The sequence below is a fragment of the Thermobia domestica genome, chromosome 11, assembly GCF_964235325.1.
Source record: "Thermobia domestica chromosome 11, izTheDome1.hap1.1, whole genome shotgun sequence".
NCBI lineage: Eukaryota > Metazoa > Arthropoda > Insecta > Zygentoma > Lepismatidae > Thermobia > Thermobia domestica.
In genome coordinates, this window is record NC_137464.1 from 10,848,742 (window position 1) to 10,873,469 (window position 24,728).

Sequence of the window (24,728 nt, forward strand, 5' to 3'; positions counted from 1 at the left end):
CATTGTTTTGCAACTTCATAAATATTTTGAACATTGCTTAAAAGATTACGGAAACGCCCCCCAATGTTGAAGAAAAATTTGCGCCACTGGGTGGATATAAAAGTTATTAAAAGAAGCAATAGAAGTAAAATTAAGGGTCAGTACCTTGAATAGAAAAGGTTCGAAAATTAGTGAAATGTGCAACATTTTGTTACTATAAAATATTTTAAAAAGTGAAGAAAAATATGAATAAGAAGTGAATTAATATTGGCTATTAAAAACAGTCAATATTATAAATTTGAATTAAACTGAAAATTGTAACAATAGCTTATTGTTACCGATTAAAAATAAAATTATAACAATTTAACCGTATTATACCAAAAAACTATTATACAACAGTTCTCCATTTTAGTAAAACCGTGACGATGAAGACAGTCAGATGACTTTGAAACGTTAATTGTAATAAAATTAAACACAAATGAAATATCGAAATTCTTTTTCATTCAATTCCAAACACCTCTGTAAAAATTATGTGCAATGTAAGGGTGGGGGTATGCATCCAGATGTATTGTGTAAATTACATTTTTAAACTAAAAAGAATGCCATTAAAATATTGCAGAAGTACGAGTAGACTCAATACGTGCTTATTTGCGTGTATCCATAATATGTATTGCGTTAGTGCGTGTGTAACTTCTATTCGTGTTGAGACTAAAGTTGTTGTTATAGTGGAGGTGTGGACGATCAGTGGAGACACTTCCTGCGACCGGAAGCTTGACCACTGACTGTGGATGTACTATCATCATTTGCCCACCTTGCTCTTAACCCCCCACCCCACCCCTCACCTCGCATCAAGCTACTTCATGACACACACATACACATGATCTCGCTCGCCTCACCAACAGAGCATCCTGTTCGTCGATGGTGGATCCGAAATTTTGTTTTGTCTCGCTCGAATGATTGTGTTTGCGGGATTCACATGCGCACCTACGACACAGGCAGATGTCAGCGAGCAGAGTTCGAAGATCAGAAGCTGAGGCATGGTTTGGATTGCGGTAAGCATCCTCTAAAAAAAGAAATCTCAAATCACACAACTTTTAATCTGCTTTTCACTCTTAGGGATCAAGAAAGACAGCACTAAATCAACCGAGAAACCCTTTTAAGCACAATCAACATCACTGACACTTGCACCAAGCCATACAGAATCACCACGTCAGCAAATTCCCAGCACAAAATCTCACAGATCACCTCACTTGGTTGTCACCCACAAGTTCTTGTTGGTTATTGCATATTATTTTCGGGGGTTCCTTCATAACTGGAGTTTTGTATCCATATGTGTTGTCTGTTCGTGTCCCTGTTCCCAACTGGCCGATTGACGGGAAGGAACAAGGCTTGGATGGTCCACAGCAGGAAGAGGGATGTGGGCCTGGTCCGGGAAATTGCTGGCAGGATATCCTCTAACTCTCCTCTCCCTCGCGCGCCTTCCACCGATCACTGCACCTGAGGCCGTTTCCTCCGGTTATACCTGCGATACTTTGGACATTGCGGTCATCATGGACTTTGGAAAATTACCAAAGATACTACAGATACACAAAATATATTGCTTCTTTACGACGAACTCTCTTTTTTTAAAACAAATGTGCAGTAGTAACAGCTTCGGACAACTTCCTACGTGTCTCTCATTGTTTGATTGAACTTCCTCTTTCGTAAGATTAAATATTCGAAACACTTGTCTGTATATTTAATTACGTTCTATATACAATCTAAAAGGCACTTAATGCGGTAATAATTAACAGTCAATAATAATAATAATAATAATAATAATAATAATAATAATAATAATAATAATAATAATAATAATAATAATAATAATAATTTGTTTAAAGTTTTCGGCTCTGCGGCTCTAAGGAACGCGGTGGCTTAGTGGTAGAGTGTTCACCTCTGGTGCATGGGGTCACTGGCTCTTTCCCAGCTCACGCAAAGTGCACTTTGTGGTGGACAAACACCGTGTGTGTGAATTTTCTCGGGGTTCTCCGTTTTCTCCCACTTTTTTCAATCCATCATTTCATTCATTTCTCATTATCACCATCTCTTTTAGCCTATTCAGGATAAACGTGGGACGTAAAACTTAGATTTCATTTGTTTTTTTCAAATTCGGGACAATGTACGTCAAAGGTTCACACACTAGCTATTAGGGCAGCAGGAAGGGCAACAATAATAATTTAAAGGTACCATTCAGGCATTTACTTGATAGGACTGAGAAAAACTGAAGAAAAACTGCTGTATAAATGTCCATCGGATTTGAATCCGGGATCTCCCGCCTATGAAGCAAAAAACTCTTGATTACTTACATTCAGGTCGGTTTAGTTCATGTGAACTTATGCATAGCTAAGTAGCCGGGTTCGTCTTTGAGAAGTGGAGTCTTCGTTCAGTCCTCGATGGCGAAGTAAACTAGTAACTGGCAGTCTTCTTGTGCCGAGTACATATACAAGAAACCAGCATGGCTCGGAAAGTCGTTTTTTTTTTTTTTGCTTTTCTTTATTTTTAAAGTAATATAACAAATATTGTTTAAACCAGTGGTTCTCAACCTTTTTTGACTGACGGCAAACTCTACTAAAATTTCAAGATATCGCGACACACACTTGTTTGATATTTTTATTATAAATAATAATAATAATATCTATTATAATAGTGAAACCTGTTAGTTTTTATAATGACTCTATATAGCACTAAGAATTACTGTTACCGCTGAAGGTATTGACTGGTACAGTCTGTCTCGATTTTTAACTAATTATTATTAAATTCTTCATGATTTTTAAATTCTAAAATGTCGCGATACACCAGTGTGTCGCGACACACCGGTTGAAAACCACTGGTTTAAACCACGTAGAGTGGGTGAAATTATTTTATTATTACACACTCACCACTCTGATCTACAAATACTTTAATCATTAATAGATGTAACTTAAAATTTTAGCCGAAGAGTAAAGTGGTTGAAACGTTCCCTCTGTAAAGAATAGAGAAACTACTTTTAGACACAGTAGCACACTGTACACATTACCGACACTCTTTGAACACCTTCAGATGAACATATTCACCCTTTGTAGATACTGTGTTGTCCCAAGTATGTCCCATATGTATGTACAAAATGTGCAAAATGTATGTCATCACTTTGATTTCGAACTGTTGGCCGAGAAGAAGTGTTTTAAATATGTCACAGTAGATACTGTTTTCGGAGATAGAACGCTTTCGGACACGCGAAGCACACTTTATAAACACACACTTAATATACTGTATTTCCCCCTCTGTACTAAAAGTGTTTATTTATTTTATTTTATTTATTTATTTATTTATTTATTTATTCATTTATTTATTTATTTATTTATTTTTTTTTTTTTTTGCAGTAGTGAATTTACTTAATCTGTTCATATTTTTTGAAAAAACATGATTTTAGAACGTTATAAATATGCAGTCTGATATTATTGACTCAAGAGTAACGGAATAGTAGCAAATACCTGTTCATGGCCGCGCTGTTAACGCGCGTGCATTCTGTGCTTGTTGTTCCCGAGTTCGATTCCCGATAGAGTTATTTATCGTAGTAGTAGTTTAGAAACCTATTTTAAACAATGGAAATCATCCTAAAGAAAGGGCAAGAAAGAAAAACAATAATAAACCACAACAAAACTGGAGAAAATGAAATAATTCCTTATGCATGCTATATAAAATCATGTATTAATGTACTTAAATATATATAAACAGTAATATCTCATTTATTCATACATAATACCTAGTGATAAATTATTGAATACTATAGAATGTAGAGCACAGAAAATTAAAAACAAGAAAGAGAAAATTAAAAGAAAAAAAAATACTTTTGGCGTTTCCTTGAAGCTTTAAATTCTTGCGTACCTAAAGAAGAAGAAGAAATAGTTTCACTTTTTTTTCTAAGCGTTTCCTGTAATGAATCAAAGGCAAGTTGTAAAATCAGGCAACCTGAACCGATGTGTCTAGAACAGAACTTAATTTTCAGCAAAACTCGTCTCTCTTACATATGTAATTTAAATTATTTCCACACGTATTATGTTATATCAGTGTTCCCATATGTATATTCTTGATTTTTTTTTTTTTTATTTATATAAGTTGCATCAGCAGGGATTAGCTCTTGGGGAGCGCTACGACTAAAGATGTTTCTAGAAGTAGTCATAAATTTTAATCGTCATGGGTATCAACAGGATTTTTCTGGGGGGGGGGGGGGGATATGTAGTCCTGACGATGGTGCAAATTATCAGCTAGATCACCTGTCCCATCTTAATATGTGCATGCTAATACATTAATAAACGCCAAAATATATGCAACCCGGTTTACGGAAGATTTGGTTGGGTGGTATAACTGCTGGGATTAAATCTTAATGAGTGTTCTCGGATTGCTGATTGTAAAGAATTTTTTTCCTCTTACAAACATGAAGTGTGCCAAAAAAAAAAAAATGAATTAAAAGATTACGTCAGAATATTCAAATGGAAAAATACTTAAAAAAAAATTATGTGGCTTATGTAACCTAAAAATAACAAGTTTTTGAAATGAAATGAAATGAAATCTTTCAGTTTTACGTCCCACGGTTATGCCGGTTAGGCTAAAGGAGACGGTGATTATGAGAAATGAATGAAATGGTGGAATGAAGAAAGTGGGAGGAAACGGGAGAACCCCGAGAAAACCCACGCACACGGTGTTTGTCCACCACAAAGTTCACTTGGCGGGGGCTGGGATCGAACCCAGGACCCCAAGCACCAGAGGTGAACGCTCTACCACTGAGCCAAACAAGTTTTTGAGTCTCAGTTTCTTTGGTTATACTTCCACGGCCAGCCATTAGTATCTGATGTTTTCGAAGGGTTATTTGGGGCCGCGGTGGCTAAGTAGGAGAGCTTTCACATCTGATGTGTGGGGTTCCTGGTTTGATCTTAGCTCGCACCAAATGAGCTTTGTGATTGAGAAACGCCGTGTGCGTGGTTTTCTTGGATTCTCCCGTTTCCTCTAGCTTTCTTCATTCCACCATTTCATTCTCAACGTCACTGTCTCCTTTAACCTATCTGAAAAAAATGAATTCTTTCTGTTTTATGTCCCACGGTTATGCCGGTTAGGCTAAAGGAGACGTTGATTATGAGAAATGAATGAAATGGTGGAATGAAGAAAGTGGGAGGAAACGGGAGAACCCCGAGAAAACCCACGAGCTCGATGTTTGTCCACCACTTTAACCTATCTGGCATAACATCTGGTTAGACATAAAACTGAAACATTTCATTTTTTTTCGAAGGATTAGTCTTTACTTTCACAGAATGAATGCCACAATAGTGCACAAACCTTCACGATTTTCTTCCACTTACGTTTCCATCACTGTTCTTGTATAAATTGATATCGCGGGATTCATGTGAAGTTGGTTGAATGAATTAAAGTATTATTATTCAGGTTGAAACAACAGTCAACCATGACAGAACATTACTGTTAATTACTATCTTATTTTGGATCCAAATTATTCTAGAGTTTGTAATTGGTAAGTTTCTTTTTTAACAGTAGAGTAACTTCAATTTTCACAGTATTAGTGAGTAGTTAGCTTTCTTCCGACTATCAATTGCGTGGGTATCGATCCAGATGATGATTTTTCTAGGAATATCCTTTAGTCCCACTCGATAAATACTGAATTGATAACTTTAAATATATACCCTGTGTGACTTGCTTCCGACTTTTTTCGCACTTCCCGTTGCTAACATATTTCCGAGCATTAGATAGACTGGAATAACCACCATACATAAATAAATATTATTAAAGATTTATTTGCTGAGAAAAATCATTTTATAATTGAATTTACAATAACTAAGAAAACGCGAATTATAACTAACAACACTCATATTAAAAATATATTAGTGAATTGTTATATATATATTCAGTGTTTGAAAATGGAAAACTATTTACAATTCTAAGAACTCACGCTAAGATCAAATCCTAGGACTTATACAACCCAACCAAATCTTCTGTACATTTGGTTGCATATCTCATAGGCAGTGGCGTATTTACGATTTTGTTTCGGGAGGGGCTTTGCTAACTTTCGGGGGGGGCTTTGCCTGGAAATGTGAAAATTCTGCAAGATATTTCATTTACTTTACTATACTAAGTAAGATTTCGTGGGGGGCTTAAGCCCGGAAGCCACCCCCCTATATACGCCACTGCTCATAGGTATATTCTGCATTAGCAACATGCACAAAATTGCGTATACCCTATATATGTAAACAACTGAGTTAGATTTCCAGAGGAAGAGCACAAAGATTTAGTTTCACAATAATCCACTTTCATTAATCATCCGTCTCCCTTAGCATAAAGGATATAATCGTGGAACGTTAATTTCTTTAAGTAACATCACTCATATTTTTACCTTTGTAGCTAGTATTTAAGTTAAGCTGCAATTGTTGGGAACGTGTATATAAAATGAACCACTTAACTTTATCGAATGGTGAATAGTTAGTACTCCCGCGTCTTAATAGAGGGAGTCTGTTGCTCAAGTTCTGACTGGAGTTTGTCCTTAGTCCTATCATAAATATTTTCTTTCTATGGACAATCTTTCAAAATATTGTAAAGTCAGAAAATATTAATAAAATGCTCTGTGTTATTACTTAGTACTTTCCGAGTACTACTAAGTAAAATAGTTTTTTTTTTTTTTAATTCTTGATTATGTTCTCCGTTGTGAAAGAATACATCTTCAAGAATACAGAACTTTGTTTGTGGTTTCAGATAACGAACAAAGACTATCTTCCAATCATCGATTAGTTTACTACTGACTATAATAGTTTGTACTTTGTAGAAAATTCCGTACAGATATTTATATTTCGGTAATAATAATAATAATAATAATAATAATAATAATAATAATAATAATAATAATAATAATAATAAGTAGGGAGTGAAACTTTGGTTGATTGGAGGTTGCAATGTGGGTGACATAAGAGATGTTATTTGTCCCAGTCGCGAAATATCTTCTGTGTTTCCAGCGTAAAATAATCTTAGAAGTTGTATCCAGTGTACGTAAGGATATTTTGTTATTAAATGTTGTTAACAATAATGCAAGTAAGAATATTTGTTTATTAATCATTGTTAATAAATACTACTTGCATGTATTTTAATTAGTCATTTTAAGTAAATATTGTATACAAGGATATTTTTTATTGTTATTAAATGTTAGATGTTAGGCTATATTGTTATTCATTGTTAAGAAATATTATATGTAAGGATATTTTGTTTATTAATCGTTCACGATCTAACATAGCACATTGATCAATGGCCTTGGTAAAAGTTTAAAAAGAGAGCACAACCTTTTCTACTTAATTTTCTACTTAGAAACATTATTAATAATCGCTGACCTTTAAAATTTTTGTGTTGGTTTAGGGCAATAAACTCTGCAATAGCCTTTTGGAGAGAACTTTGAGGTGAGCCAATCGAATGAGGTGAAACGGTTATGATTTGAGCAGCGTATAATGCGTTGTGGGAGCGGAAGTTCGAAGTAGATGCTCCATTTGTTTACTTAATCAGAGTTTTATCGAAGGTATAGAAGGGAAACCATCTTTCATCAATGTAGGTCAATAACCAATAGCTTCTTGCATTTATTATTATTTTTTTTCTATATTAATGAATCAAGTCATGGTAGAAAATGAAAGGAAAACAATGTAATTGTCAGCCAATTAACTGGTCTCCATCCGGTCGGCGTTTCAAGATATTAATTAACGTAATATCGTTTTCCCCCTCTCACTGACCCCGACTTCGCCGCAATTAATTTTTATTTTAAATATTTTACAACTGTATATACAACTGAAATAAATTTTTCTGTGTATATTTTTATGTTTTTTAAAAAAATAATATCAATTAAATGATCAGAAAGTTTGTCGGTCTATACTTCTTTACTGTTTGGGCTTGCGATATTTTGACAAATAAATAAAATGAAATTAATAATTTTATTGATTGATCAATATTTTCTAATGTCGATATCTAGTAACTATATTCATTACCATGGCGGATCTAATCCGAGACCAGGGGAACCTAGAACCCCAGGTTTTTGAGTGACGAAAATAATTGAAGCTTGAAGCTATTATTTACATATATTTTTAAAGTTTATTGTAAACTCATAATATACTTATCATAGTCTGGGTTCTGCTGTCCCCCCGCCCAGTTTTTATCTTCTAGATCCGCGTCTGTTTATTACTGTATTAAAGTGTCCGGTTTTTTCATATTTAAATATCATTGACATTGGGAAAATTAAAATGAAATGAAATCATTGAGTTTAATGCCCCACAATTATGCCCCACTGGCATTGCGATACTTCTAGATCTTATGTGCTTTCTATATTTTGTCGATGTCGATGAGCAAGAGAAAATTCAGAAGTGGAAAAATTTCTTTCCACACGGAATAAAGTTTGTATCGTTTCTTTGAATCTTTAGTAGGGATGGTACCGAGACCGAGACTAGTCTCGGTCTCGTCTCGGTCTCGTCTCGAATTATCGAGACGAGACCGAGACCGAGACGGACTTTTATATACCGAGACGAGACCGAGACCGAGACGGACTTTTAAATACCGAGACGAGACCGAGACCGAGACAGACCTCTATAAATCGAGACGAGACCGAGACGAGACTCAGGTCAGTCTCGAAAGTCTCGGTCTCGTCTCGAATATTGATATAGATAAATACTAAAATTTCCTTCACTCAAAATTTGTTTCGTTGCTGTGTTAGATAATATGAGAACGGTTGACTGATGTACAGTGGCGTATTTAGGGGGTGGTTATCGGGCTCAAACCCCTCCCGAAATAAATTTGTGATAATTTTTTGCATTGCGCGTACAACGCAAATGTTTCTCATCATTCCTCAAGCCACTCCCGAAACAAAATCCACTGCTGATGCGAATAGAATTCTCTCTCTCTCTCTCTCTCTCTCTTTATATATATATATATATATATATATATATATATATATATATATATATATATATATATATATATATATATATATATGGTCGCGGTGCCACCCAGGTCCGCCCTGCATGGGTTCCCGGGGCCCAACTTTAATTTTAAATGGAAGCAAGGGGTGAGTGGTACCTCGTTCGATAGATCTTGAAAAACTCAAAAGCGTTGTGGCAAAAGATCTTTCATATCGGGCACTGTATTCAAAATGGCCGCCAAGACATGTTGCCTCTATCAGATACCGTGCAGTACCACTAATATGAAAACGGTTGAACATAAATGAACCGAACAAAAACTCAAACAGAAAATGTCATGTGGCACATCGATTGATATTGTCGCGGAGACTCCCAGGGCCACCCTTCATAGGGGCCCAGGGCGCAACTTCAATATTGTAAATGGAAATATGGGGTGAATGATACCTCGTTCGACATATCTTTAAAAACTAAAGAGTGCTGTTGCAAAAGATTGTTCATATGGGTCACCGTTTTCAAAATGACCACCAAGACATGGTACCTGCATCAGGTAAAACGTCCAGTATCACTAATATGAAAACACCAGAACAAATATTCGAATAGGAAACCACAGAGGGTATTTATCATTCTATAGTTCGGGAATGTTGCAACAGTCGAAAAGATGATTAGAGTGAAAGTGCCTTAATGGAAAGAAACAAATCTAACTCCTAAAAAATAATCGCTCCAACCTCGCTCCGTAAGTGAGTGAAGCGCGAAGGATCGGTGAAATTGCAAATGAGAGCCTTAGTTTTTGCAAATTGTATCTACGAAACAAAGTTATTTGAAATGTGTTTTTATAAGAGATAAATGTCTCTGTAATGGGATAAAGTATGTAAAATTCTTGTTAAATGGTACCTTCCATTTTGATTGCAGGCACGCAAAAATGAATCTACTGAAATGCGAAACCAATTTCTCGAACAATGCAATTTTAGAACAATGTTTACAAATGTTGGTTTTGTTCAACAGTCGTCTGCATGATATTGGTTCGCTTCTTTTCCTTCTATGTCTTCTTGCATGTGATATAATATGAGTTTCACTGAGATGTCCACAGTTACATTCCGAATAACTTTCAACGGTAATTTCAGTTGTGATCCTTAGTAACAAAACGGTACATACTGATGCAGATATGTCCCAAAAATCTTGCACGTAATGCGTTAAATTATCAGAGGCGAAGGGGCGGGTAAAATGTTGTTAAACTTGAATTTCACCTTATTTTTATTCACCTTATTTCACTTTATTTTTATTCATTATAGTACAAGTCATTTGTATACACAAGTGTTTCAGAGAAACCATATCTCTTGCAAATAAAAGTGAGGTTCTCATTTGAGATTTTACCATTCATTCCCGCTTCACCTACTTACGGACAGAGATCGGAAAGATCATTTTCTATCATTTCCTCTTTTGCATTATGTCAATTATACTTTAATAATCTTTTTCCCCGTTGCATTATATTCGAGCCGTGGAATGATAAATACCCTCTGTGCTTCCCTATACGAGTTTTATTCTATTCATTTATCTCCAACTTTTTACATATTAGGGGTCTAGTGGTACTGGACGTTTTATCTGATACAAGCACCATGTCTTGGCGGCCATTTTGAAAACGGTGACCGATGTGAAAAATCTTTTGCTACAACACATTTTACTTTTTAAATATCTATGGAACGAGGTATTACTCGCCCCATGTTTCCATTTAAAATTTTAAAGTTTGGCCTTGGTACCCCATGAAAGGCGGCCCCGGGAGGCGCCGCGACAACACCATTCGGTGTGCCCCATGGCATTTCCTATTTGAGTTTTTGTTCGGTTCATTATGTTCAACCGTTTTCGAGATATCCCCGTGGGCCATCTTGTATATATAGCCGCGGACACAGTATATGATCAAGGGAGGGGCTAAACCATTGTTTGCCGCTTTACCCAGTGTAAAGAAAGTAGGATTGAAGCCTATTTTATCCAGTGCATACCTGAGCGTTAAGGGAGGCTATAGTCCCTATAGCCCTCCCCTAGGATCTGCTATATATATATATATATATATATATATATATATATATATATATATATATATATATATATATATATATATATATATATATATATATATATATATATATTAAAAATGCTGAAATATTGTACCAAGTTGGGAAATTCTTCTTGATACTCTGCAATATCACTAGATAAACAAGCAATGTTGCTAAAGCAAAATAAAGTTGTATTTTCTCAAATTGCGCTACGTAAAGTATTACATATTTAGTTATTTAACAAAACCACAATAGCCCATACATTATTTATATAGCCTGGAAATCTCTAATAACTCAAATGGCATGGACGGTGCAATGCGCAACTCAACTGTACCTTAGCGTCGAATACTGTGATCATGGTATAATATATTTCGAATGAATGAAGGAACAAAGTTACAAGAAACGGAAAATTTAAATGTTTCTAAAGATTTTACTTCGAAAACGCGCTGACAAATCATGTCTCATCATGCAGATGCTTCCAAAAGACTTAAATACTTATAACGCCATTTACAACAATTGTTATTTCAAATCGTTTCAGAGATACTAAACACATTGGTAGTGATTGTTATACTGCTTAAAATGACGCATTTTTATTAATTTTTTATAATGATTATTGCTTTCCTTTGCTTCTATAACATTACAACAGTTTTTGGTGGTTTTAATTACAAGTCGCAGTTACATTATTTTAAGCAGTGTTGTCCACTTAAATAGATAGCTAAATGTTATTCTAAATATGTGCAAATAACGTAGATAAACTGCAAAATATTTTAAAATTACTCGTAATTTGTTTTATGGTGCAATAATGCTTTCAAGAGACGAGCTTTTTCATAGTATTTGGGCTACTTATAATGTTAATGTTCAAATCTTCGTTCCAGCAATACATGTAAATGCAAATCGTAACTGAGATTAAATGTAACTGATACATTTTCAGTAACACTAGTTGTTCCCCTTAAGCCTTAGGCCTGATGTACACTTTAGATTAAGATCGTGCTTAATTAAAAGTTCTAATTGCACCCTAATTACATTTCACTTGCTTTAGTTTGACCACCGACCACCTCAAACTCGATCAATACCATATAGCTATATGCAATTATTCAAGAACTTACAGTTAGTAATACACAGTGTTCACTTTTGTTTTGTTTTGTTTTAGTTTATGCTAGGGCGGCTACAGGAGACGTAGAGCTAATGATTATAGTGCAATCCGAACCACTTCGGTCGTTCAACTTTACCCCTACCGGAAATCGAACTCGGGACCACGCGAACCGAAATCAAGAGTTCTAGCCTCTAGACCAAATGGGGGTCCTCACATTGTGTTGATTTAAATCATTCAGTCAGTGTTGTCAGATCCGATGATTAAAAAGTATTGTGTCTGTACTCCGAAAGTAGCGAATTCGAACTATTTGTAACCCAAATATATAGAAATGAATACTGATGGTGCTAATGAAACAATTTAATATGAGCTGGAAAGTGTGCTGGACGTATTGCAAAAAGAAATTATGATCGACGGACGACAACAATTCTAGACTGCATACCACGAGACAAAAACAGCCTAGGAAACCTCCGCATACAAGAAGGTGTGACTAAATCAAGAGCCACTGGAGGAGTAACCTGGAAAAGAATTGCCCATTAGATAGTTGTGGAGAAGACTTAGAAAGACCTTCATCCAGCAATGGATTGATAATGGTTGATTATGATGATGGTGATATTTCATTATATCTGGACCTCGGAGGTAAACTAAACTAAGCCATAATTTCGTAATTTTATAGAAGCGAAAAACTGGTTCCTCAACTAAGACAGGTAAGGTAGGGTAAAAATGGATCAAAAATTTAATGAAAATCATAGAGCGAAAAAAGTATTTTTGATATTCAATCCATCATGTTGCAGCAAAACTACGAAAATTAATACAAAAGAAAACTAGAAAGTTAAGAATCACTTGTTTTGCAGAGTGAGAAAAAATAGATACAGATAACTCGAATTATTACCTATATACTTATATAATATGTATGTCCATGTTTTGCAACTAATTTTCAATCAATATAAAATTTCAACGTAATGAACGCACGATTAATATGATCTTGAAGCTTTGCTGGCGTCTACTATTAATCCAATGTTCTCGGGATTGCTGCCAGAGTGAGTGTTGCTGTGCTGAGCTTTCGTTACCATACAGCGGCAACATCTTCACATAGCTCTGAAGATGTTGCCGCTGTATGGTAACGAAAGCTCAGCACAGCAACACTCACTCTGGCAGCAATCCCGAGAACATTGGATTAACGCACGATTAGTTTTCTCAAATAAAGATTGCATGCACCGTTGAGAGCTCAAGAATAAGATTATTCTATGTTACGGCACTGGATATGTGCTTACGTAATGCATTACGACTTTATGAACTAGTATAAGAACAGAATGCACTTAAAATGAGACGCGAACTATACGAAACATCGGACTTTGAATCTAACTTGTTTTGTGATCCAACTCGAGACCTCACATAGCAAAGATGAGTGTAGTAGCTCCAACCACAAAGTTCAGGACGTTCGTGTTATAAAGTGTCAATTAAACACGGAGATGTGAAACGGTAATAAAGTATTTCATCAATTTCAAACAAAATACGTATATTGTAGTAATACTTTACCCTGTTTGTTAAGATAATGAACGTTATATTCTGTTTTTAAAATTACAGTCAAAGCAGAATGTATTGAATAATGAGAAATTGTGAAGTTTCAATTTCGGTACGATTAAATACATTCGTGCTGCTATGTGTTGCGTTATCCATTAGGAGGTATTGAACAATTCTGATTCAAAGGAAGGAAATAAACTACTGTATAGTACTGGAGTTAATTTAATAGAGTTTAATTGTATAGGCAGTTCTGAGGCTATATGAGACAAAGTCTATTGCTGAAAGTGAAATATGGGTTCTATTAGAGTTTTAGGGTGATATACCCACTGATCATTGAACCTGGAATAAAAGCATTAGCACTAGCAAATTAGCTATGAAGAGGTACACGATACCATAATTCTAAGTCAAAATGGAAGGAAAAAATAAGCGGAAACGACAGACTGTATGAGAATAATACTTTCACTATTTTAATTTCACACTATTTATTTCGAGACTTTCGAGACTTTCGAGACGAGACCGAGATTTGGTACTCGAGACCGAGACCGAGATCGAGACAAGCATCTGTCGACCGAGACGAGACCGAGACCGAGACTGTATTTTTTTACTCGAGACGAGACCGAGACCGAGACCGTTATTTATCAACCGAGACGAGACCGAGACTGTACAAAGTCTCGTCTCGTCTCGTCTCGATACCATCCCTAATCTTTAGGAATGGAACAATTTCTGATCACACTGAATAAAGTTTGTATTGTTTCTTTGAATCTTTAGAAATGGAACAATTTCTGATCACACTGAATAAAGTTTGTATCGTTTCTTTGAATCTTTAGGAATGGAGAAATTTCTGGTCACACTGAATAAAGTTTGTATCGTTTCTGTGAATTTTTAAGAATGGAACAATTTCTGGTCACACTGAATAAAGTTTGTATCATTTCTTTGAATCTTTAGAAATGGAACAATTTCTGGTCACACTGAATAAAGTTTGTATCATTTCTTTAAATTTTTAAGAATGGAACAATTTCTGGTCACACTGAATAAAGTTTGTATCGTTTCTTTCAATCTTTAGAAATGAAACAATTTCTGATCACACTGAATAAAGTTTATATCGTTTCTTTGAATCTTTAAGAATGGAACAATTTCTGGTCACACTGAATAAAGTTTGTATCGTTTCTTTGAATCTTTAAGAATGGAGAAATTTCTGTTCACGCTGAATAAAGCTTGTTCTGTTTCTTCGAATCTTGACAAAATATATTGCGGAATAAATACAGATATTGTAGAATAAATGTCTGGGCACATTGAAGAAAGCTCTATTATATTTTAAAACTTGACAAAGTGTATATTTTCTTACAAATGTCTATCCATATTGAAAAAAACTTGAACCATACCTTTGAAACTTGACAGAATATTTTTTTGGAATCAGTCTCTCATCACATAAAAAAAAAAAAAACTTGTAGTGTATAGCTGAAACCTAATAAAAATCTTGTGGAATAAATTTTTGGTCATATTAGAGAAACTACGTTTGAAACTTGACTATGTTGTCTAATAAATGTCTATCCACATAGAAGAAAATTTGAAAACCACCATTGAAACTTTACAGAATAGCTTATTTAATAAATTTATAGTCACATTAAAAACTCGTACTATTTCTTCGAAATTTGGCAGAATATCTTGCGAAATAAATTTCTGGCTTCATTCAAGAACGTTTATGCTGTACCATTGAAACTTGACGAACTCAGCTGTGTAACAAACTGTTAAATTCACTTTCTCACATATTCCTAAATTCCTAGAAAACATTGACAGAACTGAAGCAATTGAGATAATGAAACAGTCATGTATCATTGGAAGACTTATTTTCTCATAGCCATAAAAAATGCAGAAGCTTCATTAGAACAATATTTGGTTAAAATAGTTTATGTATTGTTGATTACCACATATTTATTAGTTTATTTTTATTTGTTGCAGATGTAGAGAAAGAACGAGCCGCTCTGGAGAACGTTCCCTCCAATTTGTACGAGTCAGTGTGTGTGCCAGACCTCAGCGATTTTCTGGGGACCTACCCCATGGCTGAGCAGAAGGTGACGCCTGTGCTCAGTTCGTCAAGTGCACCGGCACCCACTAGTACCAGTAGCACGGCAAACCCTTCGTCCTATATGGAAGGTGAGTACCCATAACATATTGCAATTACCATTTTGTGTATGCATTTTCTTGGTGACATTTTCAGCGATTTTTTTTATTCTTCTTATTTTGTAATAACTTAAGACCAACGGGAAAAATGACAGTTCTGGAAAGTAGGCCGGTTATTCGATGTAGAAATTTCATGGATAGCTACGCGTAATTATATCATCAGATAAGTCAGTGGCATAAGGTTCCGGGTTTCCTCCATTGAAAAATAGATTAAGAAAATGACACATTTACTGCATTAAGATGTCCATACAAAAGTCCTTGAAACGATATGGATTTGCAAGCTTGACCCCCTTGATAAAACATTGTGTACGCCACTGAGCTGAGCATAGTTCGTTTAGGCTGCAAGATTAAAACAAGACCAACTAAAATATAAGCAAAGATAAAAATGATGAGAGTAGGTTTTTGAGAAGAAGAAAAATACATTGCGTAAGACCTTAAAAAGAGTTTAAAAAACTAATAAATAATATAGTACGTGTTTAGCTTGGAATATTATACTCTACGGTACAGAAACATGGGGAGCACGTACAAGTGATAAAAAGAAACTATTATTTGAGACTTTCACAATGTGGGTGTGAAGAAGAATTTACAAAACTACCTGCGCCGAACGGAGAACCGTGAGAAAGAGCTGGGAATAGTCGAGGAGAAAATACTGGATATGATTATATAGAGGAAGAGGATATTGTCTGAAAAGAAACTGTATCTTTGAGGAGAGATGTGATAAAAGATATGGGGAAAGGAAAAGATGAAGCGGCAGAAGAGGCTATGTAATTGAGATGGACGGAATTAAAAGTGATAATTGCTAAGTCAAGAAAAAGAAGATAGTTGAGGGCGTAATACTCATGATGAAACTAAATGAGTTTATCTTAATGTAATAGTATCCTTCTTATGGAAGCAAAATATGTCCTACAATGTTATGCAAACCACACAACATTTCAGAGTTGTTGGTTGCATAAACATATAGGCGAAATGCTTATATATTCTTGATCCTTATAAAAAAGCAAAACGCTTTACTGTCAATCACGCTGATTTCTAATAGTTCACAATTGGGTTAATAGTTGTCGCTGGTTGTGCTACTTCCTGTCTGACACCAATAGATGTCACTAACGTTCAGATAATTTGCAAATGAGTCAAAAGCTTGGCGGGAACAACTAGGTTTGTTAATAAGAAATGGCTTAGTTGCTGAATTTCGGACATTATCCATTGTTTTACGTCCACATTCGAAATTCCTGTGTAGTTTGTTATAAAACGTTAAAATTTAATATCTTACTCCAGTAATTAGAACAAAATTACATTTTTTTTAAATTGAAAATATGAACATTGACAGGCACGATGGCAATTATGACGAAGTATTGGGAAACTTGTTGAAAAAAGTATCCAATCCTGTTTTAAATGCACGTTTGTCGTAGCCTTGATTGAGAGTTTTTGTAACAAGTCTTCGAGAAATGAGAAAAAATATATTTCTCGAATAATCGCAGTTACGGAAAACAAAAAAGTATAGACATATCGTGAGCTGAGTGTCTATGCGCAAGTTCTAGTTTCCTACTACGTTGCACGTGTTAAGGGTTAGGATGTAGGAAACATGTTACGAATACTTTTATTTGCAAGGCCAATTTATGTGAAACTTGCAAAACAAATCACAACAGTTAAAAAGGAAGTCATCCATATGAAAGTTAATTGCAACTTAGTGACAGAAATTAGCTTGATTCTGCATAAATAATCAGTTAAACATTGTCCGGGAAGAATTAAAATGCATTTATCAGAAGTTTACACTACACAAATTACAAATATCATGGAGTTTTATGCGTCTCGCAGGATGTCACGTCTTTCTTAGAAGCTCTGGGAAATGAATAGCAATAACACTTGCTGGTCAGGCACCTACTTAACCTATTCTTTAACTTCGTCACTGGACTCCAAGATTGATATTTGCCAAAAATCTTTGAAATTTCAGTCGAAAGATTTTTATTTCGACCAATGGTAAACTAAACAAGCTCTCGTAGTCGACAAAAAAAAAAAAAATCAAATTCGAGATTTGAAATGAAATTTTACTGGCACGGTATTGCCGGCTAGGCTAAAGAAGATGGTGATGATGAGAAATGTATGAAATATTGGAATGAAGAAAGTAGAAGTAAACTGGAGAATCCCGAGAAAACCTATGAATACGATGTTTGTAAACCACAAAGCCCACTTTGGCGCGAGTTGGGATCGAGCAGGGATCCCACGCACCAGAGGTGAATGCTGTACCACTGAGCCACCGCGGCCCCTTATAGTTGGTACTACAGACTTCATTTTTTAGACCAGTGGTTCTCAACCTAATTCTTATCACGACCTCCACTGTATCAATCCTCTTGCCAGCGACTCCCTTATAATTTCTGCTTTGTAATAAGCTTGTGTAGAATGTTTAATATACTTATTGCGGAGATCTCGCAATATTTATCTATTTCTATAATAGTAGAATCCATTTCTTGTATATAGTGGATACAGTAACTTCTCTAAAAGCGAATGGATTAAAACCAAATTTGATCAGTTCATTCATATTACAAATATCAAATCCAATCTGTCATACTGTTTCAAAATGGAGGCCGTTTGAAAATTTTAAAACTTCATAACTCTCTTAATTTTGGGTCATTTAATAAAAAATAAAGCGATTTCTAATTTTGGTTTTAAAATACTTAAACAGTTGTTAAAAAAAAATATTGAGCATTTTAAATGACTTGATAATGAGCATCACGAAGATTGAACCGGACATTGCTTCACTAGTGAAATCATACTATGCTCAGATATCTCATTAGCTGTGAATTTTAATTGTATTTCATTATACAGGTTTTGTTGCATTTGTATTTCTCTGGTATTTCAATATGCAGTTCTCATTAGTTTCGTATCGTACCATTTAAATTGATTTTTAAACAACTCTGCACCTGTTGAAAATGTTTAATAGACCTGACCTATTTTTTGTTGTTCCTAACAGCATGTATAAAAATAAAAATATGCCTATCAGAACAAAATTCAAAATAATATTTTAAAAATATTTTCCTGTATTAGATTCTAATTATATTTATCTTTTCTGCTTATCTTCGCGACTCGCAAGTTTTTCAACTCTGTTATAACTAAAAGTTAAAGTGTATTCCACATGTGTTTCTTATTTTTCACTTTACATAGGGGACATTGCGTTAATTGCAGTCCTTTTGGCAGTGAGATTTCATGAATCAGGATTTACTGCCCAAAGTGGAATCTAAATCTCTGCTTGTTTCTATTTACGAAACTTCGTATCCTCAGTTAGGTTCAAATCTGAAACCACATGTACAGCAAACACGTGCATTACCCACTTGACTACCCTACTCCTTCTTTTAGATACTATTGTAGGTGTACACAAAAGTTAGACAAGAGAAAAAAAAAAAAAAGCGAAATGTCAAGGACTTGGAGTTTACAGCAAGCAAGTAACAAATTATGCCGATGATTGACTCAAGTGAGGAGAGATTGTGGAGAGTGGCACATTCTATTGTTTCTGATAATTGACTTCTAGTTCAGTTTATTGGAAGTTTCAAAAGTGATTACCAGAACATTTTCAGAGTTTGTGCTTCGACTCGAATCACACTTTATGGCAGCTTATGGTCATCTTAATTCGTATGAACTGGAATAATCCTTTCCTTGTAGATCGCTGGTAATTTACAGAAGAAAAGATTTTGTCACATTAAACAAGAGAATACTTCTATCTCTTTAATCATTTGACACACACAAAGGCGGATCTAGAAGTAGAAACTGGGGGGGGGGGGAGCCAGGATCCAGACTATGATAGGTATGTCATGAGTTTACTATAAACTTTCATAAATGTTTAAATAATAGCTTCAATTATTTTTGTCACTCAAAAACTGGGGGCCTAGGCCCTCCGGCTCTGGGCTAGATCCGCCACTGGACACAAAGCAATAACCACAATTTTTGTTTGTCACGAACAGTACATTGTTTCATTTTACTTGTTGATGTGATACAAATAAATTATTTGATCACACGCGTAGTGACAGTTCGAGTTTCCGGGGTTTTCAAATACGATTATGAAACCCTTCAAATTCGGCTTATCGAGGTTTCATTTTTTAATTATTGAACTAAACAAAGGGTATTTTATCGTCGAGTGTTAAGGAGAGTTCGAGAGAATGTGAAAAATTCAAGTTATCGAAGTCCAACTGTATTTTAAAGAAATAGTATAAATTTTATTATACTTAGTCTCATATTGTTGTATTTCAAGTAATTTTGTGTATGTTAAAGAAGGAGTCTAAATTTGTACTGGAAATAACATAATCGATAGTAGCCTGGTAGTAAATCCTAGAAGATATCGCGTTTTGTTAGCAGACCAGTTAAGTGATGACTTTTATATTATTTTATACCTTCCCCGTGTGCATCGTGTAGTGAGAAACTACTTTGAAGGCCACTTCAAACGTCATAGGCTGTGAAATAATACATTTCTCAACCACGTGGGATAACTTAAAAAAAAAATAATGATCAGTATCTTGCTTATCATACGGTTTATTATTAGCCTTATGTTCAGTGGCGTATTTACTGATAATTTGGGGATTCTGGACTTTCCCTTTATCACCGTCCTGTCTTCAGTTGGTTTTGATATTTTGCCGATTTGATTCTTAAAAGTAATTAAATAAATAAATAAATAAATAGTGTCTAATTGAAATACAAATCTTCAACAGTGACCGAACGAACGATTTTTTAAAAATGTAGTGGAATTCCGTTGTTCACACACACACTAACACACACATAAACATATGTATATATATATACTAGCAGAATGCCCTTTCTTCGCACGGGGAGTGTACGAAAATGGGTTGAATTTGGATTTTAAACGGTATTGGAAGTGTCACTGTTCATCTCAATGACCCCGAAAACTATAGATTCGGTACTAATATCGGTCATTTTTATATATCTTGTCCCCTTCCCTACGTTGCACTGTTAAATTGAAATGAGAAAACTGTTATAGGTTCGAATCTCATCTGTGTTGAAAATTTGATCATGGTCGGTCGAGTGGTTCAAGAGTTATGAAGGGACAAACACAGTCATCTTCATGTTTATATAGCTATATAGATTACCTAAGTACAAAAGTTACCATAAAACATTTTCTATTGGGAGTGAATTCTTACCCTTAATGGATTTTAATTCCAAGCAGTAAATCATACTGGGAACCATGTTCTGTAAAAATCGAGTCATTTATGGCAGTTACAAAAATAAATAAATAAAAAGCTTTGAAAACATGGAGTAATTTCTCCCTTTTACCCTTGACTGATTTGGATACCAAGAAAGAGGGGTAATTCTTAGGTCTGACTCATACGCACACCAGAAATTTTTATTGTAAGGAGTCCAAACTTTGGTCAATACTACAAAGTCACTACATCTATGTTAGTATTAAACGGGTATTATTCTTCACCCATAAAGACGGTAAATAATTGTAAAATACTTCCACCTACATTAGCAGAGAAAAAGAGATGAAACTAGATTGTTGTTTAGAAGAGGAAGAGTACAGATGAAGTGTAAGATCAAATTTTCATGCTACATCGATCGTTTCCCTGTTAAACAAGTATAGTTTTATTATAGTATTATAGTATAGGTTATACTTCCATCTATATTTTTAGGAAATAATGATAGAACTAGATTGTTTTTATAAGAGAAAGAGTACACATGAAGTGTAAGATCAAATTTTCATGCTACATCGATCGTTTCCCTGTTAAACAAGTATAGTTTTATTATAGTATTATAGTATAGGTTATACTTCCATCTATATTTTTAGGAAATAATGATAGAACTAGATTGTTTTTATAAGAGAAAGAGTACACATGAAGTGTAAGATCAAATTTTCATGCTACATCAATCATTTCCCTGTTAAACAAGTATAGTTTTATTATAGTATTATAGTATAGGTTATACTTCCATCTATATTTTTAGGAAATAATGATAAAACTAGATTGTTTTTATAAGAGAAAGAGTACAGATGAAGTGTAAGATCATATTTTCATGTTACATCAATCATTTCCCTGTTAAACAAGTATAGTTTTATTATAGTATTATAGTATAGGTTATACTTCCATCTATATTTTTAGGAAATAATGATAGAACTAGATTGTTTTTATAAGAGAAAGAGTACAGATGAATTGTAAGATCAAATTTTCATTCTACATTAATCATTTCCCTGTTAAACAAGTATAGTTTTATTATAGTATTATAGTATAGGTTATACTTCCATCTATATTTTTAGGAAATAATGATAGAACTAGATTGTTTTTATAAGAGGAAGAGTACAGATGAAGTGTAAGATCAAATTTTCATGCTACATCGATCGTTTCCCTGTTAAACAAGTATATAGTTCTATTGACAAAGTGTACAAATGTACGTTGAGTTTATGGAGGTTCTGACCCGGCGAACTTCCTCCGTGGGTGGACCTCTTGTCTGACTGAAAACACACTCAAAGTTTCATGAAAATTGGTGGAGTAAATACATTCCCTTATTCTTGATAGATTTCAAACCCGAACAGTGAGGATGATTGGGATGCCTCAAACAAAACATATGCCTTTTTTTTTTTTTTGTCACATTCTGGGGCCGCGGTGACTCAGTGGTAGAGCGTTCACCTCTGGTGCTTGGGGTCCCGGGTTCGATCCCAGCCCCGCCAAGTGAACTTTGTGGTGGACAAACACCGTGTGCGTGGGTTTTCTCGGGGTTCTTCTGTTTCCTCCCACTCTCTTCATTCCACCATTTCATTCATTACTCATCATCACAGTCTACTTTAGCCTAACCGGCATATTCGTGGGACGTAAAACCCAAAGATTTCTTTTCTTTCTTTTTTTTTTTTTTTGTCACATTCAAATATTCTTTGCAAAAGTTTGTAATCGCATCATATAGCCTATTTGGAAAAGTCTTGTAGTCTTTTTAAAATTTCTTTGACGTTTCTTTCTTTCTTTCTTTCTTTCTTTCTTTCTTTCTTTCTTTCTTTTTTAAGTCGATTGCTGTTGTGGTTTGATATGAAAACGCTTCCATGCATACCATAGTTTACTCAACATGGTAATGAAATAACTTACCGGTATGTAAAAATAAAAATTGATTTATTCGTTTCTTGCACAAACGCTGTGTGCCTAACTAATTAATTGACGTTTACGTGTTTCAGAAAATCAGTTCCATTGCCGCAGAAACGAAGCCTTCTCAATTATATACTACGCCAGGCCACTCACATGAGCTGAGAGCTGGTCCTCAGTATGAAAATGAAATGGTTACTTTCATGGTTCGTGTTTATGTGGTTTAAACTAAGGAGAGTTGATAAATAAATCAACACAGGAAAGTTATGTGTGGGAGGAAGTCAATGAGAAGGAAATAGGAAAACGTGGCCCGGGAAATAACCTACGACTTTTCACACCAGATGTGAACAGGCAACCATTGAACTACAATAGAGTTGCGTATGTTCCTTTTGTGAATCAGTAACGACGGCAGCTTTAATTTCTTGGGGAGGCAAATGGAGAGAGTTTTTTTGGGGGGGGGCAGCATTCATATTACATGATTTTGGAAAGTCTCTAAAGTGACGGGCACATTTGAATATTCAGCTTATTGGCCTAATATTGAGTGAGTTGATAAATTATCTGTTATTCAGTTAAGCTTACAGGCTGTGTCAGGCAGGGGTGGATCCAGGACCGACTTCTGGGGGGGGCGATGGGTTGTCATACTGCTACTTTTAAGGGCTCCAAACTTTGGGATGAGTTTTATTTATATATATAAAATAAGAAAGTTTCCTCTTCTGGGGGGAAACGATCGGGGGGATCGTCCCCCCCTGGATCCGCCCCTGGTGTCAGGTGTTGATCTCAGCACTTTTAAATGTTTACAATTGAACGATTACATTGTTACGAAAATGATATTTACTATACTACCGTACTACCTTTCTATATGTACCGATTCCTCTGTAGATCATTTGGTTCATCAATAAAATATTGTGATTCATGACAATAAGAGATTGTAACCACCATTCTTTAATTCAATTTACTGTTATTGATATGACTTAATTTAATCTTTAACTCTTTAATATTCTAATTTCTTGCGTTACATGCGACATTATATTGGATGCGCCCTGGCTTCGATTTCCTATGATTTTACGATGTGTTCGATATTGGTTCAGGATCGTGAAGCTCTAATGTACTTAACTTAAGAGTCTTCATCCCGGCGAAATTAAAATACCGCTAATTTTACAGTAATTATGTGATATCTTCAAATAGATAAAAGATAATCGAAATGTGAAACAAGAGCGCCCTAGACAATATTATTTTGCGTGAGGTACCGTTATCACAAGTCACCTAGTGGCTTTCTGTTTTCAGTCGTTTAGAAACGCAAAAATAAATGCCGATTTTCTAAATGGCTGGAAATCGAAAGCAGATAAGTTAGTCGTGATAACAGTATCTCATGTAAAATGATATTGTCTAGAGCGCTCTTGTTCCACATTTCGATTATCTTTTATCTATTATCTATTGGGAGATATCACTTAATTACTGTAAAATTAGCAGTATTTTAATTTCGCCGGGATGAAGCCTCTTAAGAGGAAGCGCCATCCAATCTGTAGTACTGCCCACAAGACGAAACGAGATAGGAATTTTTTGTTGGGATATGAGACGAGAAAAAGATCTTCTAATAGAAAAATATAATACTTTTTGAGACGTTAAAGCACTTTGACGTCACCTCTACGAGACGAGACTGCCCCAAATCATGACTTGTCGGCAACACGACCAACCTATAGAACGCTAGAAATAACGGAGAAAGAACTCGAAGTGTTGAACCATACACCACCCAACTAACAACGTTAAGCTAGCTCTTCCTGCTGGTCTAGTGGTTGGGACGTGCGCCTTTGATGCAGCAAGTTCCTGGTTCGACTCCGGATGTGAAAGTCTGGAAATTTGAACGCGTTGAAGTAGTTCGGATTCT

The 24,728-nt window shown here is 35.0% G+C and overlaps 1 protein-coding gene across 6 annotated transcripts in view; it reads left to right on the forward strand.

The window, feature by feature from the left end:
• The window catches only part of pnt (ETS transcription factor pointed), a 416,779-nt gene that overhangs the window by 317,940 nt on the left and 74,111 nt on the right, over positions 1–24,728 (forward strand). For all 6 annotated transcript variants that reach the window (XM_081730015.1, XM_081730014.1, XM_081730010.1 and 3 more), the window contains one exon: positions 15,564–15,758. In XM_081730015.1, the coding sequence (XP_081586141.1) occupies positions 15,564–15,758 (195 nt within the window). The remainder of the gene's footprint in view (positions 1–15,563; positions 15,759–24,728) is intronic.